The sequence below is a fragment of the Vulpes vulpes genome, chromosome 1, assembly GCF_048418805.1.
Source record: "Vulpes vulpes isolate BD-2025 chromosome 1, VulVul3, whole genome shotgun sequence".
Classification (NCBI taxonomy): domain Eukaryota; kingdom Metazoa; phylum Chordata; class Mammalia; order Carnivora; family Canidae; genus Vulpes; species Vulpes vulpes.
The window spans coordinates 133,995,930-134,016,246 of record NC_132780.1 but is presented as its reverse complement, the minus strand read 5'-3'; the positions used below and the strand labels follow the sequence as shown (position 1 = coordinate 134,016,246).

The 20,317-nt window shown below is 37.5% G+C and overlaps 1 protein-coding gene across 2 annotated transcripts in view; it reads right to left on the bottom strand.

Moving 5' to 3' along the window:
* Positions 1-20,317, bottom strand: part of MAPK14 (mitogen-activated protein kinase 14) — a 75,877-nt gene that overhangs the window by 47,192 nt on the left and 8,368 nt on the right. For both annotated transcript variants that reach the window (XM_025990811.2, XM_025990810.2), the window contains exon 2: positions 3,139-3,268. In XM_025990811.2, coding sequence (XP_025846596.1) covers positions 3,139-3,268 — 130 coding nt within the window. The remainder of the gene's footprint in view (positions 1-3,138; positions 3,269-20,317) is intronic.

Below are 20,317 nucleotides of genomic sequence, written 5' to 3'. Positions count from 1 at the left end.
ATGTGCATTTGGCACCCAGAAATCATATTTGTTTCCAGTACTTAATATTGTCAAGAGTTTTAGGCTGCTATTTTTGGAGGCCTCATGGCTAGTTAAAAATTGTACAGTGGCCCAAAAGAGTCACTCATTCATTCATTCGTTTTAAAGATTTTATTTTTAAGTAATCTCTACACCCAACATGGGGCTCAAACTCACAACCCTGAGATCAAGAGTCATATACTCTACTGACTGGGCCAGCCAGGCGCCCCCCCCCCCCCGCCCAACAGAGTCATTTTAAAAAAAGAGGAAGAGAAAAGGGAAAATGAAGGAGAGGAATTCCTCTTAAAATCCTCAATTAAATTTGTTTGGAAGTCTTGGATCTTCCCTAGGTAAAACTACCTTGACATGGAGAGCTCCTAAAAAATGTTTGTGGAATATGCTGACATTCAGGAATTTTCCTATATTGAGTCAAAGCCTGTTAGCCCCTAACAGAACAGAGAACTATAAAACATTCAGCCATATGCCTTCTTTTGTTCAAAACCAAATCACCAATATTTAAGTACAGATGACCCTCTACACTGATACTGCTAAAATCTAACCTTTTCATGTTAACATGAAAAGACCAACTGCTATTAATATTAAGCAAGCTGCTTATGAAACAACTTATGTAAGTTAAAATCCTGTTTTCCTAATACTATCAGCCCTCTTTAAAAAAAAAAAAAAAATGACTTAACCATTCATTTGAGTGAGAGAGACAGAGAGAGAACAAGCGCGATGGGATGGGGCAGGAGGAGAGGGAGAGACAGTTCCAAGCAGACTCCACTAAGCACAGAGCTCAATCCCATGACCCCAAGATCATGACCTGAACCAAAACCAAGAGTCAGACACTCTACTGACTGTGCCACCCAGGCACCCCATCAGCCTGCCTTTTTTTTTTTTTAAGATTACTGTATGGGACACCTGGGTGGCTCGGTGGTTGAACATCTCCCTTCAGCCCAGGTCACGATCCCAGAGTCCCTGGATGGAGTCCCACATCGGGATCCCTGCATGGAGCCTGCTTCTCCCTCTGCCTGTGTCTCTGCCTCTCTCTCTCTCTCTGTGTGTGTCTCTCATGTATAAATAAATCTTTAAAAAATAAAGATTCTTGTAGCCCTTCCTAAATTAGAACAATTGTATCCCATCAGTGTGGCATCTTCATTTCTACAAATAGAGAGTGACCCACACGTAACCAACCTAATACCACAGAAGGCACATTTTGAAGTTATCTCATTACAGAAAATTAGAGCATAATAAACTAAATAAGGTTGTTTCTTATGATCACTAGAAAAGCCAAGGCATGGATTCAGATAACCCAAAATAATCTTTGCCCTAAACATTGGCTTAAATGGTCTATGAAGAAAAGCAGAACAATAAAGTATAGTGCTGGTAATCTAAACCAGATGTTTGTAAATGAGCACTGGCAACATCAGTGGGAACCCAGGGCCTCCTGAAAGTGCTTTGGGGTTCCATAAATGTTTCGCTTGCATTCCATTTTCAAAGTTTTCTGTATTTAAAAAGCTATGATAATGTCTTTGTCACATTTATTAATGTGTAATGAAAAACAGCATACACACTCAACTGTGTTAAAAACCAAATGTAAACACATCAGTTAAGCTACCAGGCCACCTTGATTGTATGCAGACCTTGGAATAAAGCTTCTCCTGCTAGCTTTTTCCATATATCTCAACTTCTTGTAAACATGTCACTGATTAGGAAGGCTGCAGCTCTACTGAACTTTTTAAAAACTCAGCTTTGCACATGAATGCACATAAAAATTATACCTAGGTATAAAGGTTACCTGTGAAAAACAGAATTTGCTCAATAGTATGCAACTAAAATAAACCATGAAAATAAATAAGCTACTCCTGTGATTACAACACCATTTCTGTAATCCAATTCTAAATTCAAGTCTCAAGGGGCAGCCCGGATTGCTCAGCAGTCTGGCACCGCCTTCAGCCCAGAGCCTGATCCTGTAGAGCCAGGATCAAGTCCCACTTTGGGCTTCCTGCATGGAGCCTGCTTCTCCCTCTGCCTATGTCTCTGCCTCTGTGTGTGTGTGTGTCTTTCATGAATAAATAAAATCTTTAAAAATAATAAATAAATAAATAAATAAACAAATAAATAAATAAATTCAAGTCTCAATGCTCCCAATTTAGAAAAAAATTTGTACCTTGTGAAACAACTGTATATTAATAAAGTATCACTTATCTATAATTTAAAGATATTCTTAAAAGTTTAATTATTAAAACAGAAAAGATCTGAATAGCCAAGTAATAAATTTACACATTTTGAATATTTTTTCTATACAGTAACAATCAATAGGGTCAAATGACTCTAAAATCTCTATGGTCATTGTTTCTACAATGCTACAAATTTTACAGTTTCTTTCATACAGCAATCAAATAAATTCTTTTTAACTTGATTTTGAAATTTAGGAAAGTAAGTATCCTTTGTCAACTGTCTTTTCACTTTCAGCTATTATTCCAATTGCATCCCTTTATATATTGTATTAGGGTTTTTTTGCAGGATGGCATTGCTCTCAAATTTTCAAATTGACAGAAAAGAAAAGGTTATATTTAACTTAAACAATGTCTTTGTCACAGTTATTAAAATACCTGACTCTGGAAAAGCTATACTGCAAAAGATTAAAAAGGAAAATTATATCAAATCATCCATAAATTAATAGTCACCTTTGATAGGGCATTCAGTGGGCCTAAGGCAAGTTGTCTCAAACTTCTCTACTGAAATAACCCATTAAAACACAAAACAACCTTAGACTTCCATATTTGGACACTACAACATTAAGTAAATCTGGTAAAGAATGCAAAATTATTTTTGTAATATTTTCTCTTAAAAATGCTTTTATTTTAAAAAGTTGGCTAATGCTTTCCCTCTAAAACTGTCTTAGTAAAACTCAAACTCCAGGAAGATGTACCCATGAACTCCCAAGGCTTTGGATGGCTACCTGGCATAACACAGTGGCCACAAACACCCTGGTACCAGAAGAATGGTCCAAAGTTCGATGCATTCTCATGTATTCTCATTTGCAGTAATCAGAACACATTTTTCCCCCAGTCTATTCAAGAGCAGCATTTATTCTTCCTTGTATGAATAACTTACATTTTCATGTTTCATATGTTTCAGTAACCGCAGTTCTCTGTAGGTCCTTTTGGCATGAATAATGGACTGAAATGGTCTGGAGAGCTTCTTCACTGCCACACGTAACCCAGTTTTTGTGTCAAAAGCAGCACTATGGAAAAAAAAGCACATATAAAGAATTCATCAAGGAATGTGCTCTAAATACCTCAAAATTAGTATTTATAAGGAAGGCTATTTTGTTTCCAAGTGAAATGGGTATACAATAAAATACAAAGTATAAAGATTAAAAACTAAAATGACCTATAATCCTGCTATCCAAAGTAACCATCTGTTGTTTTTGGTGTTTCCTTCTCATTTTCTTTTCTAGGTGCCTAAATCAGGGGTCAGAAAATTTTTTCCACAAAGGGCCAGAGAGTAAAATATTTCAAACTTTGTGAGGCATAGGGTCTTCAGCACAACCACTCAACTCTGTGGTTATAGCCAGAAAGCAGCCAGACAATAAATTTTAAAAATGGATGTAGCTGTGTCCCAGCAAACACAAAAACATGCGGCCACTTGATTTACAGGAGCCAACAGACCAATATACAAAGACCTGGATTCTGTCTGCCTCAGGCCTATCACCTTGCCACCAAATGTTGATCAGAATGGAGGGCTTGGAATGGTTTCAGGACAATGAGGTGGCACAAAAACTTCTTGAGCGCCTACAAAGTATCTGCCACTCTTCAGAAGCTAAAAATCTAATAAGGAACAAGTCAACAAATCCCTCAGGGGATGGGGGAGAGGGAATGAGCTGAATAATACAATAATTTCAAATAGTGATGAACACTATGATGAAATAAAACAGAATAATGGGACAAATGAGAGAAAGCCAATGGGGTTTTGCTACTTTAGCTAGGATGTCTGAGCAAATAGGTTCAAGCTGACAACTGAATGATGAGAACGTAGCAACCATGTAGAGGTATAGGGAAAAAGAGCTTCAAACAGAAGAAAAAAATTGTATTAACATTTATTGAGTCTTTATTGCATACCAGAAGCTGTTCCAGGCCCTAACTGTTAATTTTTTTAATTAAAATAAATTTTAATCCCCAACACCCCTATGAAGTAAATGCTATCATTCCCCCACTCAGAAATGAGGAAACCAAAGCACAGACAAGTTAAATAACTTGCCCACAATCACAAGACTTGAAAGTGTCAGGAGGAGGGAATCTGGATCCACAGCTCATGCTATTAACCATTTTGCCATGCCACCTCTCAGAAGAGCAAGTACAAACAAAGGAAAGAAGAAACAGGTAGAGAAAAAATATGGCATGCTGGGGGGTGTAAAGATGGCCTGTGTAGGTGGAACACTGGGAGCACAGGGAGAGTAGAAAAGAATGAGGTCAGAGGGGATCCCTGGGTGGCGCAGCGGTTTGGCGCCTGCCTTTGGCCCAGGGCGCGATCCTGGAGACCCGGGATCGAATCCCACGTCAGGCTCCCGGTGCATGGAGCCTGCTTCTCCCTCTGCCTGTATCTCTGCCTCTCTCTCTCTCTCTCTCTGTGACTATCATAAATAAATAAAAAATTAAAAAAAAAAAAAAAAAAGAATGAGGTCAGAGGTATGGGCAGAGGCTAGATCCTGTAGGACAACTGCAGCAAGAAACTTGATGTGTATTTTAATTATTTTTAGAGACTGGGCTAATCTGATCATGCCTCATCCTCCTGTTTATCTCAGTCTCGAATGGGCATCCAAGACTTCTGGATCATCTATCATGACCAAACTCTTTTCCCATGTGACTCTGTACTTCCAGAAGTTCCCCTCCTTTCCTCCCAAATCCTTAGACTAAGTCCTTGCTCTTCAACTTCCAATTTGTTACAAATTCCTATAAATCTCCAACCCCCTTTCTGAGCCTCACCTCCACCTCTTTAATTGAAACTAGGCTCTACCCTGAAGACACTACTCTTACAGCCCTGCCCTTAGAGGGGATTCTCTCTATTCTAGGTACCTCGTGGCTAGCAGGTGGGGCAAATGTCCTCCTCGCCAACCATTCCTACTTCCAGACTATAATTCTTCATTTGTTTTACAAAAGCCCCTGCTCACAGCTATCACTACCTCTCTGCTGCTGTAACCCACTGACCTGGAATTTTCCATTATTCACTGAAAAGTTAGTTCCTATCTCAAAGTCTCTCTCCACTCCCAATTTCTGTCATCATTCTTGGCAAGTTCAACACCCAGGTGGAGGACACATCCAACATCCTGGCCTCTCAATTTCCTGACCTCTCCAGGAAACTCCACCTTACCCAGCCACCTCCATGGTCACACCCTGGACCTCTATCACCATCAAAAGCTGCCCCACCTACACAGTTTTGAATGCCAGCACCCATTTTCCATCACAAACCTGTGCCTTTTAGTTTACTTCTAGTTTACTTCCAAGTATGTATGACTACAACGATTTGTGGACCTCATCATCATTGGCTAATCCTATCCATCCTTCATGCCCTCTCCCATCTTCATTTATTTCCCTTCTTGCCTGGCTCAGATTATATGCTCCCTTGCGTCTCTGTCTTTGCCTCTGCCTCCTACACCCACCTAATAAAGTCTAACTTTGGGTGATCTCAACTATTTAATTCTCCTTGTCTGAATCCAAAAACTAATTCAGGTTGAAGAAAAACTAATGTGCAACCATACAGACTGGTTTCACTCTTAATTCCTGACCTTAACCTCAAATACAGCTCTTAAAACTACCGCTTTTTTCTAGGAAGCTCATTTTCTTACTCAAAATCATCATTTGACATGGTCTTTCTCCTCAAACCTCCAATTCACCCTCTTCTTTCCAAAGCTGCCCTTGCCTTCATTGAGAAAATAGAAACCAGCAAAAGGAAGCTCCATTTATCTACCAGTAAATGTACAAACCCGTCCACACTTGATTCTATCTTTTCTGCTTCCTCCCTCGCTATAACTAAGGACACATGCCCTTTCTTACAAAAATCAAGACCTTGGGCAGCCCGGGTGGCTCAGCGGTTTAGCGCCGCCTTCAGCAGGGTGTGATCCTGGAGTCCTGGGATTGAGTCCCGCATCAGGCTCCCTGCATGGAACCTGCTTTTGCCTCTGCCTGTGGCTCTGCATATCTCTCTCTCTCTCTCTCTCTCTCTCTCTTTCTGTCTCTCATGAATAAATGAATAAAATCTTTAAAAAAAAAATCAAGACCTCAATACATGTTCTGGAGCCACCTCCCTCATCCTCTCAAGGACTTCTCTCCTTCATTCTCTTTCTCTCTCTACCTTCTGAGTTTCTCCATATCTTCTGGATCGATCATTCTCATCAACATAAATAAGCTAGAGTTAGTTATTTCCCAACCTCAACAAACAAACAAATCTCCCCTGAAAGCTCCCCACTACAGTTAAAATTCTCCAATGGTCCTCAAAGTATGGTTCCTAGACCAGCAGCATTGGTGTTACCTGGGAACTTGTAAGAAATGCAAATTCTCAGGTGCCACCCCAGACCTACTGAATTGAAAACTGAAGTGCGTCCAGTAATCTGTATTTTATCAAGCCTGCCACATAATTCTAACACATGGTGAAGTCTAAAAACCTCTCTTCTACCTGTTACTCCATGGACCAGCAGCACTGGCATTATCAGAAGCTCCTGAGAAATGCAGAATCTCAGGCCTTAAAGTAGAACCTATATTTTGACCAGACCTCCAGGTAATTCATATGTATCTTAAGGTGTGACTCATTTCCTCAGCTCCAATTCGTTCCTCAATCCATTATACTGAAACTGCTCTTCTCAGGTCATTAATGACCTGTTACTAAATCCAGTGGCCACTTTTCTGAATTACCAACTGACATGGTTAACATTTCCCCTTTCTCTAAACACTCTCCATTCTGGAGTCCATATCACACATTCTACTGCTTTTCTGTGACCTCTAGGGAAGCTCCCTCTCTGACCCCACTGTATGTGGTTCCTCTGCTGGAACAGTTCCTCAGGGCATGACACTGGGTGGACCCTCTTCTCTCCCACATTTTCCAGATCATCTCATCTATAACCAAGACTTTAAATTAAATGCCATCTTATATGGAAAACTTGTAAATATGTATCTCTCACTGAAATCTCTTCTCTGAGCCTGACTGCCCACCCAACAATCTCCATGTAAAAACCACATAAGCACCTTAAAACTTAGCAAGTTCAAAACACCTAGAACTATTCCTCTCCCTGTCTCTTGTATCTCAGGAGACGGACTTTCCATCCGATTGCTCAAGCCAGGCATTTGGGTATCATCCTTGATTTTTCCCTTTCCTCCAGCCTCCTGGCCCCCATCCAAATCTATCAGCAAGTCTATAATTTCCATCTCCAAAATACATCTCTAATTCAACTTCTCTTCATTTCACTACTACCATACTAGTCCAAACCATCCTCATCATCAGCCTGCCTTCTTAGACTGGTCTCCCTGCCTCTTGTTTTGTTCCCTTCTCATATACTCTCCACAAGCATCCCATTCAATCTTTTAAAAATATGTTAGGGGCAGCCTGGGCGGCTCAGCGGTTTAATGCCGCTTTCGGCCCAGGGCGTGATCTTGGAGACCCGGGATCGAGTCCCGCTTCGGGCTCCCTGCATGGAGCCTGCTTCTCCCTCTGCCTGTGTCTCTGCCTCTCTCTCTTTCTCTCTCTCTCTCTCTTTCTCTGTGTCTCTCATGAATAAACAAAATCTTTAAAAATAATAATAAATAAATAATAAAAAATGTTAGATGACAAAACCCACTGCCTCAAATCCTTCAAGGAAATTTCCATACCATATAAAATAAGATGCAAATTTCCTATCACAGTCTACAAGGCTCAGGTGATCTGATCACCAATGACCGCTCACCCTGCTCTCGTGTCCTTCCTTCCTTTCCTGCAGCCACTACGTTTTGAACATGCTGGCTCCTTTTAGCTCTTCAGCAGGCTGTTTCTGATTCCTCAGCTGCTCTTCTTTTTCATCTCCACTCCATGCCAAGCTGAATCCTCATCCTTCAAGCACTGGCTTAAATAACCATCCCTCTCAGAGATTATCAGCAAGTCTCAGTAGTTGTCACAACATCCTTGTTTCCTTCCTTATCCTACATAAAGGGAGGAGGAGGTGTTCTCTTCTCTCCCACTGCTGTTCCCACAAACCCATAAAATAATAACCTCTTCCCTCTTGGAAGTACCCAGTAAATGTATATTATTCTCTAAACCCATCAATGGCTCTAGTGAGACAGAAAATGGCCATTGCCCTGTGACCCATCCTCCTCAACTCTCCACTTCAGTTTGCTCTGCCCACCTGCATGCAGGCCAAGCATGTTCTCCTTTCCTCCACCAGTAAGCCCTTTGCGATCTCCTGGAGCAAGGAATGCCATCAGGTTTCTAGCTGACCTGCCCGTGACTGAATGTGCAAGTTCATTTCAGTGGGGAAGAAATAAGAAGTCCGCTTGAGATGCCTGTCCACGCCATTCTCCATGCCAGCTTTGCAGTAATAAAGTAGATATTTTTATCTCTGACTCCTATTAGCAAAAGGTAGGCTAGGATTAATCAGTACCCTACCTCAATAATCACAATTTATTACCCTGTTTATTTACCACCCAGCAAAGTGGTTAAATGAAGGCTGGGGCTTTGGTATTAGTCTATCTGGATTTTAATTTCAGTTCTGCCACTTAGTAGCTGTATAATCTTAAGAAAGTTAATTAAATTCTCTCAGCCTTATATATAAAATGAGGATAAAGTATGTATCTAATAAGGGGAAAGTTAGAAATAAATGTGATAACTTTTGTGGGTAGTTTTAGCAAAAGGGCTCAGCCCATAGTAAAGCTTAATTATTAGACATTAATAATGTCTGTCTTTCCCACTCATCATAAGCACCTTGAGGACAGTTAGTGTTTTCTGTTTTATTCACTACTATATTCCACAGGACTTAGCATAATGCCTGGCACATGCACATTCTCAAAAAATGGTTAACGAGTATTTTGTGATGTGGTTATCTGAAACATGAAAGAAAAAACAATTTTATTATTTGGCTCTCAATTCTTATAAATTCAAGGGCATGCAGGGGTGCCCAGCTGGTCAGTGGAGCATCCAGCTCCTGATCCTGGGGTTGTAAGTTGAAGCCTCATATTGGGTATAGATGTTATTTAAAAATAAAATATTTTAGGGATGCCTGGGTGGCTTAGCGGTTGAGCACCTGCCTTCAGCTCAGGGCGTGATCCTGGAGTCCAGGGATCGAGTCCCACATCGGGCTCCCTGCATGGAGCCTGCTTCTCCCTCTGCCTATGTCTCTGCCTCTCTGTGTCTCTCATAAATAAATAAAAATCTAAAAAATAAATAAATAAATAAAAATAAAAAATAAAATATTTTAGGAAGACTTGGGTGGCTCAGCAATTGAGTGTCTGCCTTTGGCTCAGGGCCTGATCCCAGATTCCCGGGATCAAATCCTGCATCAGGCTCCTTGCAGGGAGCCTGCTTCTCCTCCCTCTGCCTGTGTCTTTGCCTCTCTTTGTGTCTGTTATGAATAAATAAAATCTTAAAAAAATAAAATAAAAAAATAAAAATAAAAATAAAAATAAAAAATAAAATCTTTTTAAAAATAAATTCAACAGCATCCAAGAAGAAACTAACATTAATGTTAAAAACTATAATAATTGAGTGCTTACTATTATAAGGCACTGTTTTTTAGATCTTTTCATGAATGAGCATCTTTATCACAACTTTATAAAAAGACATGATTTCCATTTTACAGATGAGAAAACTGAGGCACAAAGAAGTAATGTGCCCATGATATAGAAAGAAAATCACAAAACGGAGAGTCAGATTCAACTGGTGTGTTTTCAAGCATTAACTCTTAATGGATGCCATTAAATGTATCCTCAATAGACCTCTAAATAGAACTCTTAATGGATAATCAAGTCTAACTTTACAAAAAGTTCTGCCCATTTTAAATATATTCTAACTGTATGAACTCTGGTTTTCTAAAAGGCTTCTCACTATAATTAATTGCATTTCATATGGGAAAAGTTTTTCTTGTAATTTTATATTGAACTCAGGATTGTATTAATGAAAAGTATTTCATAAGAAATAACTTTCACTCTATATGCATTACTTTATTTAGGGGAAGTTTTTCTTTTCTTTTTTTTTTAAGATTTTATTTATTCATTCACAAGAGAGACAGAGAGAGAGAGGGAGAGACATGGGCAGAGGGAGAAGCAGGCTCCCTGTGGGGCCTGATGCGGGACTCGATCCCAGGATCCCGGCGTCCCCGGCCTGAGCCGAAAGCAGATGCTCAACTACTGAGCTACTCAGGTGCCCCAAGGGGAAGTTTTTCAATCCCTAAAGTTCTACTACTCTCTGTGAATCTAGAACACTGGAGGAGGCAATGATGTGATGACCTTACAAAGACCAAAATACCATTTCTGAGTATTTACTGAAATAATATCCTTTATAAGATCCTTTGTGAATATAAAAGAAACATTAAACATCGCACCTGATGTCCTAGAACCTACCATCTAACTGATATGATGAAAATACACATGAAAGCAAAGAATGCCTAATAATATAGTGCAACTATATACAATTGACTACTTTTTAAAAAGCTAAGTTCAAAAATATGTAAATTGTGTTTAAAAATTTACATATAAAATATGTAACTTGGGTTCAAATATATATCTACATATATATATATATCTACATATATATATATATATATGTTTATTGCAGTCTGTTCATAAGAACAAAATCAGAAATGACCTTAATGTCCAAGGGGAAAATTTAGATTATGGTACATTCCCCCATATATATTGAAGCCATTAACAAGAACCTCCATATAGTACTAATATGAGAACAAGTTTCAGAAATAATGATCCTATCTGTGTGGAAAAATGTATATTCATACATGTATATATAAACATACACAGAAAATACTTAATATATTAAGAATTCTAACATTTTTATTTTATATTTTTCTATCCTGATTTTTCAAAAAATGAGCTTGTATCTTTTAATAAGGTTATTAGTAAAATAGAAGCATAAGTCATCTATATTGTTACGTTTAAACAAAAAATAGGTACTAACTTTAATAAAACAATTAACATATTTTCTTCAAATAATACTTACATAGCTATACTCATAGTACATAAATTTGTATCCTCTATCCTTAAGCCATAAGCATTTTCCATTTTATTAAGCATTTACAGTAATTTCATTAAATATCTGCATCAATCTACTCAACTACTCTCTTTATTGATGGACATTATAGCCATTCCATTTATTCATATATACAAATACAATAAATACTAATACAACGGACATCTTAATTCATACTGCTTCTCCAATAATTGCACAACTTCTTGAGAACAAATAATCTTTACTTCAAAGGATATGCACTTTCACTTTTTAAAACATATTTTGGGGGCACCTGGGTGGCTCAGTTGGTTAAGCATCTACCTTTCGCTCAGCTCATGATCCCAGGGATGGAGTCCTGCATGGGACTCCCTGCTCAGCGGGGAGCCTGCTTCTCCCTCTTCCTTTGCCACTCTCCCTGCTTGTGCTCTCTCATTGTCTGTCAAATAAAATCTTTTTTAAAAACAACAACATATTTTGCTTACAAAAGGGAGCTAGCAGGAATTGTTCAGAGAAACTGTTTTCTGCTTATCAGTTAATGATCCCTCTAGCAAAGCTGCTGAAGCAAGGAATATAGGATCCATCCCCAACACTACGTTTTTAAGCATTTAACTGCTCTGACCTGGCCTCCTGTTACTATCATTAATCAAAGCAGTTTTTGGAGAGAGGAGAAACTATGCATTTCATCCTAAATTGGACATTGTGATTACCAAAAGCAGAAGTTAATAATAATTTTTAAAATCACCTGATAAAACCAAATATTCAGAGGAGAAGAAATTCAAATTTACTGAATACTTGATAATGCCACATATCATTTGGGAAATGTTTAATGTAATCTTTAAAATAACTTTTTGAGATAGTTATATTGACTTTCCAAGATAAGAAACAAATGGTCAGAAACATTAACAACTCATTCAAGGTCATATAACTCCTATTCAGTGGGATTCAAAAACACAAATTGGTCTAATTTCAATGTTCACTCTTTTTCCAGAATGCCAAACTGCCCAGGATAAGGGCAACACTAGGAGCAGCTATTGACTTTGCCTTTATTATAATGATTCACTTACTAGTATTACCAGTTGGGCTTCTTAATCACATTTTTAAAATTATAGCTACAAATAAAACCTTGTTTTCATGAACAGCATCATAAAATGGAATTATCTCTACAATGATTAAGTTCTCCAAACTGAAATTCAGGATACATTAATAAGGTTTTCTTCCAATTGTAAACTCACATGAAGTTTCCCAAAGTTATAAAATTAACTCACATTTTATAAAATCACTGATATGGTAAAGAAAAAAATTAAAGGAAAAATATAAAATTCATTAAAAGTAGTGATTATAATATAGGATGTTGCAGTCACTCATCTACTGCTATGAATCCAGTGCGTAGGAGACAAGAGTCGCTAAATAAAACTGAATGTTTTGTTACACATTCAAACTTGCCCCTTCTTTCCCTCCAAAAAATTGGCTTATTAGATTCTTAATATATCCTAATATAATTCTGCTTAACTTCTAAAATTTATCCCACTTTATTCCATAATAGATTTAAAGCAGTCTGGAACTATATATAACTTGAAGTAACAGTGATTATGGGAAAATAAGAAATTCCATATGGGTGAGGTTAATGTACAAAGGATTATGATGAGGTCCTTCTAAATACCCATTAGAGGTGGGCCTCAAATTTGGCTCTGAGCACTAAAGCCATCACGTGACAGGAGAACACAACCAGTTAAGACATAAGTCACAAGAACCATATAATAAAAACAAACTAGGCACTCAGGAGAACTGAAGAGAGGCATAATTATTACTGTAATAAAACAAGAGAAGAGTTCCTCCTGTGTACGTTTATGAAGGAGACACTGTATAACATGGTAAAAATGTCCTAATCAACATTCTTACACAAACATAATTGTGGGTTTCAGTTGATTCTTTTCTTCAGAGTATCCATCAGCGGAGACTGTTTCATAAAACTAAAATACAGATCGTTATTAGCAAAGGTCAGGAGGAGAGTACATAATAGCATAGCATGCTGCTGCTCTCTGACAATCTAAGAGGAAATCTTAAGTGTGTTGAGAAAAAAAGATAAGCTCCATGTTCCTCACATTATCCTCCAAAGACAGATTTCTATCAACTGAGCTTTTGATAAGTATCAGGACACAGAGGCTTTGTATTTCTGCTCCATGGCTGGCACCTGGCTTGCAGATTTTCTGTGCAGCAAGATAGAGACAGATCGATACGCTGTAACAGTCAGGTGAGTTGCCAGGTAGAGGAAAAGAGACAACCTTTTAAGAAAGGTGAGGTGCTGCCTACCCAGGACAAGTGCTCACAACCACAGAGCATGGGAGGACAAATGATTGCACCAGGTTTTTCCTCAAAAAAGAATTTGGGTTTTCCCCAACAGAATGAAGAATGACCAATCACCTGACAAGTCTCTGAGTAATTTGTGGGGATCAGAGACAGTCTTACAATTTCTTTCAATAGTCACAGATGACTTCTCTAATCCCTGAATGATGTTAATGAGAAAAAAAGTGAACCCTCAATAATGGTTAAAACAATAATTTATTTTGGAAATTAATGGAAAATTTTAACTATATTAAAATTTGTAGTTACACTGAATTAACAAATTCTCATTAATACATCAAATTAATTAAAATATCTAAGGCGAAGAAAAAATTTGCAAAAACAGGACATCTCTTCTCCAGATCATACAATTTGAGGCTTTTTTCCAACTGAGTTCAGGTTAACTGATAAGAGCCTTTAAAATGTACCTTCTAAATAAGTAATTTATACTACTAACTTGGAACTTTCTCTTTACCTATAACACCTGATACAAATTTCAATAAAGATCATACTAAAAACATTTTTCAGCACATATCTCTCTCTACTACAGAAACCTACTTTTTCTTCCTTCTAAATCCAGACAAATGTGTAACCATAACTGTAGTTTTAAAATTTATTTTTATGGTCTACCCCTCCATTTTGGAAATAATGTCATGAAAATAAGGCAAACTTATGCAAAAACTAGAACTCGAGTTTTGATTTTAGAAACCTCAAAAAATAGTCTTCAGAGCAGTAAGGGACTTAAAACTGACTTTAAAAACTCATCATGGGCAGCCCGGGTGGCTCAGCGGTTTAGCACCGCCTTCAGCCTAGGGTGTGATCCTGGAGTTCCAGGATCGGGTCCACGTCGGGCTCCCTGCATGGAGGCTGCTTCTCCCTCTGCCTGTGTCTCTGCCTCTCTCTCTCTTTCTCTCTGTCTCGAATGAATGAATGAATGAATGAATGAATGAATGAATGAATAAATAAATAAATAAATAAAACTCATTTGAAACATTGTTAGCTTTCTTTTAATATCTTCACTAACTCTCAAATACTTTGTTTCAATGTTTACATAACACTTTTAAAGAATCACAAAATGATTTGACTACTGCAATTATATATAGTATTTTTTAAATATTTATTTATTTATGAGAGTGAGTGGGAACATGAGTGGGGGGTGGGGAGAGGAAAAAGCTGGCTCCTCCTGAGCAGGGAGCCAGTCAGGAGGCTTGATCTCAAAAAAAAAAAAAAAAAAAAAAAGACTTGATCTCAGGGCTCTGAGACCACCACCCGAGTCTAAGGCAGATGCCCAACCAACTGAGCCACCCAGGCGCCCCTGTATAGTATTTTTATGTGGACTTTCATTTCATACTTATGGGAAGAACATCAGATGTCATTAACATAACTGTTACAAGTGTGTACAATACAACAGATCCTCAACTTTTCAGTTTTTAAATATTCCTTTCAAAGAGGCTCAAAACACAAATGCATATAAAAAGCTCTAACAGTAGATTAGAATGGAAAAGAGAGTCATTTAATTGACTGCATATTGTCTTAACACAACTTAATAGTTCAATAACTTTTATGTAAATTGAATATTTTCAAGAAAATCTCAGATAGGAAAATGTATTTGTGACAGGATTAATTAGGGACTCTAGCTATATGGCTGGAATTCAAGGCACACCAACACATATGCTAGATATTTGCCATTCTGATTGATCCAATTCCTGCTGCAAAACGTCTAAGCTACTGGAGAAAAATGTGTTTCACAATTGCTTTAATTTTTATTAGCCTGATGAAAACTAAAATTCACACAATGTAGAAATTCATTTAGACATGCAATCTAAAAATCTAAACTAATTCACAATTAAAATGTGAAATGCAATTAATCTTCAATTGCTGTAAGCTCTATTTGAAAATAGAATGATTTTATATTTCTTCACTGAAGCTTTAAAAGCCAGTGGTGTCAGTTAACATATTTCTTTGATTGCAAATGCAGTTGATACATCTGTGTCAAGAGCAATAGTTATCTCCTATTGATTACAAAAACATTACATGTGGGTTATTTTACTACATGGAATTATTTTCCCAATCTTCATTAGAATGTTGTCACCATGGGTTTATCCTCTCTACTTTTGTGTTTGAAAATTTCAATAACAAATGTTTTTGAAGTTACCATTTACTAATTTTTAACTCTTTTCAAGCAAATATGAAATAAACTAATCTTATATTCTATTGTAACTATTTATTATTACCATCAATCAACTTTGCCTTGCTGCTACAATTAAAAGGCTTATACAGTAACAGTGTTTATAGGCTTCATATCCAGAAAAACACCCTACAAATATATGCTATGAATATGATGATAGATGCATATAACAGGCATGAGTGTGTCTTCACAGTTTTTGGTTTGCTCAATCTGTGACTCCATCTTATATGACATACACATATATCTTACAGTAACATTTAGTGTATTATATATAATAAATTACCTCCAAGTTTGGTGGCTTAAACAAGGTTTATCATCTCACAGTTTTTGTGAGTCAGGAATTGGGGGATAGTTGAGTTGTCTGGCTTACAGGATCTCATGAGGGTGCAGTCCAGATATTGGCCTTCTCCTACAGTCACCTGAAGGCTTGAGTGAGGCTGGAAGACCCACTTCTAGGGTGGCTGCCTCACATGGCTTTGGCAGGCCTCAATTCTTCGTAATGTGGGCTTCTCTGTAAGGCTGCTTTGGAATCTTCTCAACGTAGCTATTGGCTGTCCCTAAAGCAGTGGTTCTCAACAGAGGGCAGTTTTCCACCCAGTGGGTATCTGACAATGTCTGAGTCATTTTTGGCTGTTACACCCGGGGTGTGTGTTGGGAGTGGTGGCAGTAGGGGCATCTAGTGGGTAGTGGGCCAGGGTTACTGCTACACATCCTTCACAACAAAGAATTATCTGGCCCAAAATGTCAATGGTGCTGAGGTTAAAAAACTTGCTCTAGAGCAAGTGATTTCAGAGAAACATTCAGAGAAAGAACAAGACAGGAGCCACATATCTTTTATGACCTATCCTCAGAAATCACACTCCATCATTACTACCAGATTCCGTATGTTAGAGAAGTGAGTCATTAGGTACAGCCTTTACTGAAGGTGAGGAATATTAGCTACACCTCTTTAAAGGAAAAGTATCAAAAAAACTTACGGCCATATTTTTAAATCGTTACACTTAGCAATGGTTTTTTCTTAACAAAATGCTAGAATTTTCAGGATATCTCACATTTGGGAGTACTATTTAAGAATCCTTTTACTGCTCTAGAAAAATCACTGGAATTCCATTTAACAAAACTACTTTTGCTTCCCAGTGAATGGTCTCTGCAGTATTTTGATGACTTAATCTCAAAAAATTCCACTAAGCATAAACATATGCAGACTGATACAGAGAAAAATAAACTAGTAGTCAAAAGATTTGAGTTCTAGTTTTGGTTCTGGCACTTCCCTGTAGGTGATCTGGGGCAAAGCTTCTATAAGCCTGTTTCCAAATAAATACAATGAGGATGTCACCAGCTCTGCTTATCTCAATAATGCTGTTTTGAATCTCAAATAAGATAATAATGTGATAGCACTTTAAGAACTATAAAAGGCAGGTTGTTTTAAATGTTCTAAGTTGAAATAACATGCTATTATAAAATAGTTTCAAGATCAGCTTCTAGCATGGGGTTTATCACATAGGAGATTCTCACTACATATTTTTAGATCTCTTATTCTCAAATTGGAGGTTGAGTAAACCTCTAAAATAACAGTAAAATAGAGAAATTAAAATATAAATGAAGGACAAAATCCTTCATCATTTGTTATCATGCTATGGATAACTAAAATATAATTTCCAAAAGTTAAAATGTACATTATTCAGCAATTATTAGATAGGATCTAAGACTACAATCAGCAACATAATGTAACCAAGACTTCAGATATTGAACTAGAAAAAGAAAATCCCTTATTATTTGTTTCCAAATTCAAACTTTGAGGGAGAGTAGAAGCTCTAAGTGATCTGCGTATCATCAGAATCTAGCCCAGTGTTTGGAATATAACACAAGATTAATTAATACATACCAAAACAGACAGTTCTTAACCTCAAGGAGTGGAGAAATCTAGTTGGAGAGTCAGAATAAACAGACAGTCACATAAACAAATCACTAAAGACTTTTAAAAGCAACACATTTGTTTCCTCTAATCCATTCTATACGCTCCGGTCAGATCAGTTTTAAAATACTTTTCCGGGGGATCCCTGGGTGGCGCAGTGGTTTAGCGCCTGCCTTTGGCCCAGGGCGCAATCCTGGATCAAGTCCCACGTCGGGCTCTCTGTATGATGCCTGCTTCTCCCTCTGTCTCTCTCTCTCTCTCTCTCTGTCTCTATGAATAAATAAATAAAATCTTTAAAAAAAATAATAAATAAAATAAAATACTTTTCCTCAATACTTTACAACCTCAAGAAACAGCTTTCCATGGCCAAGAAAAATGCAATGCCTTAGCTCTACTCCAGACCTAGTCCTTCATTTCTGGGTGTATTTAAAAACACCACAACTGATTCTGAAGCACAACCAGAATGAGAACCACAACGGGGTTCATGCTACCTGAGATATTCTTGCTGTCAGGCCAATCCACCTCACAACTAATTCTCTTGGTTGTGTTTTCTCCTGTTACCTAAAAATGTTTCCTTTCCTTCTCTCCAATTATTCTTTCAAAATAAACTTCTAATCCTTTTTCTTCCATGATACCATTTTAACTACTAAAGCCCACAATGCCCCCACATGTCTATACACATCAATACCTTTTTATATAAACAATTCACTTATTTTTTTTTCTTTTTCTCTCTTTCTCTCTTTCTTTCTTTCTTTCATTAGTAGGCTCCATGGAGCCCAATGTAGGGCTTGAACTCATGACCCTGAGATTAAGACCTGAGCTGAAAAAAAAAAAAAAAAGAAAGAAAAAGAGACCTGAGCTGAAATCAAAAGCTGGATGCTTAACCAAATGGGCCACCCAAGTGCCCCTTATGTCTATTTCTTTTAATACTGATGGCATTTAACAATGACAGATAACCAACAGATTTTCTTCACTACAGTATATTTCAAACATAAGCAAATAGATATACACATGCATTTCAAACTTCAAAATCACGTTGCCTTAATACCTAAAGAAATCTTCAGGTAATTCACTCATCCCCTCATTGTAATTTTCATGACCACTGTCATTCATCAGTGCTAATGAAAGCTTTCTTCAAATATCACACCACTACATCTTTAAGGCTGAATCATACAAGTTTATAAGATCAATCTATTTCTAGAGTAGTTAGTGCTACATCTGAGATCATCCTCAAACAATTGAGGAAAAGTATGAAATGTTACATTTCAATAGACTTGAAATCCAAAGGGCTAGATATTCTTGAGATAAGGTTTGGAAGTACAAATTTGGACACACAATGTATGAATGAAGCCACTGTTAAGACTGTATCATATGATGAACTGAAAAAGAATATGCACACAGATAAGGCACATGGGTGGCACGGTTGGCTAAGTGTCTAACTCATGGTTTCAGCTCAGGTAATGATCTCAGGGTCCTGGGATCGAGCCCTGCATCAGGCGCTGTACTCAGCATGGAGTCTGCCTGAGATTCTCTCTCTCCCTCTGCCCCTGCTGTCTCTCTTTCTCGAAAATAAATAAAATCAAGAAAGAAGAAGAAGAACAACAACAACAACAACAACCACCACAGAAAGTATAGATTTTCTATCTTTTTGGCGGTGGAAGGTTCAAGTTATCCTATCTAGTTTTTCCTCAGGGCCAATCAACCCAAATATATATAAGACTATATAAGTAGTTCTCAACAAGGGTGATTTTGTCCCTAGGGGCATATGGCAATGTCTAGAAACATTTTTGGTTGTCACAAATTGTCATTTTTGGTTGGTTTCTACTGGCATCTTGCAAGTAGGGTACAGGATACTGCTAAATATCCTACAATGCACAAGACAGCAAGCTCCCCACAACAACAACAACAAAAAAATCATCCGACCCAAAATGTCAATAGGTTGAGTAACCCTAGGTTATATTTGAAAATGTAAACACAGCTTGATAGATATTCATAATACGGTTTTCTTAATTTGCTGTTTTCCCTTTTTGCCCCCTTTAGCATTTACAGCATTTAACTTACTCAGATTGCTAATTTCAAAGCAGATCATTCAAAGCATAGGGCACTTAGCACACTAAACTAGGAACAGAAAACGAAGGAAGACAAACATAATATCCAAATGAGAAAATTATCAGAAATTTATCAATATAAGATGTTAACATCAATACTTCAATTTAATATGAAAATCATTACGGAGCTGAGTTTTATTATACCAAATGAGGAAGATAACTAAGATTTTCCCAGCATTTGGTAGCCTGGAGAAGAAAATGTAAATAGAAACTTATTATGCAAAAGTCTAAATTCAAGAAAGCACAAGCTACCTAAAGCCCTAGGTGGATTTGACAGAAGAGGGGGGAAAAAAGAAATATCTCTTGGGGATATTGAGAATAAAGCAATTATTTCTGGGAATAAAGTTATATCTACTACAAGGATGAGGAAATAACAAGAATTCAGTAACACTTGCATAAACCAGACACTTCAAGCTAAGTGTCACAGGACACACATGATTAAGGGCACTTAATGTGTAGGTGAAGACTATCACTGCAGAGACACCACCCCACGTGGAAGACAGGGCTGGATTAGGGACCCTTGCCCTCACAGCTCCCTGCTTCCCC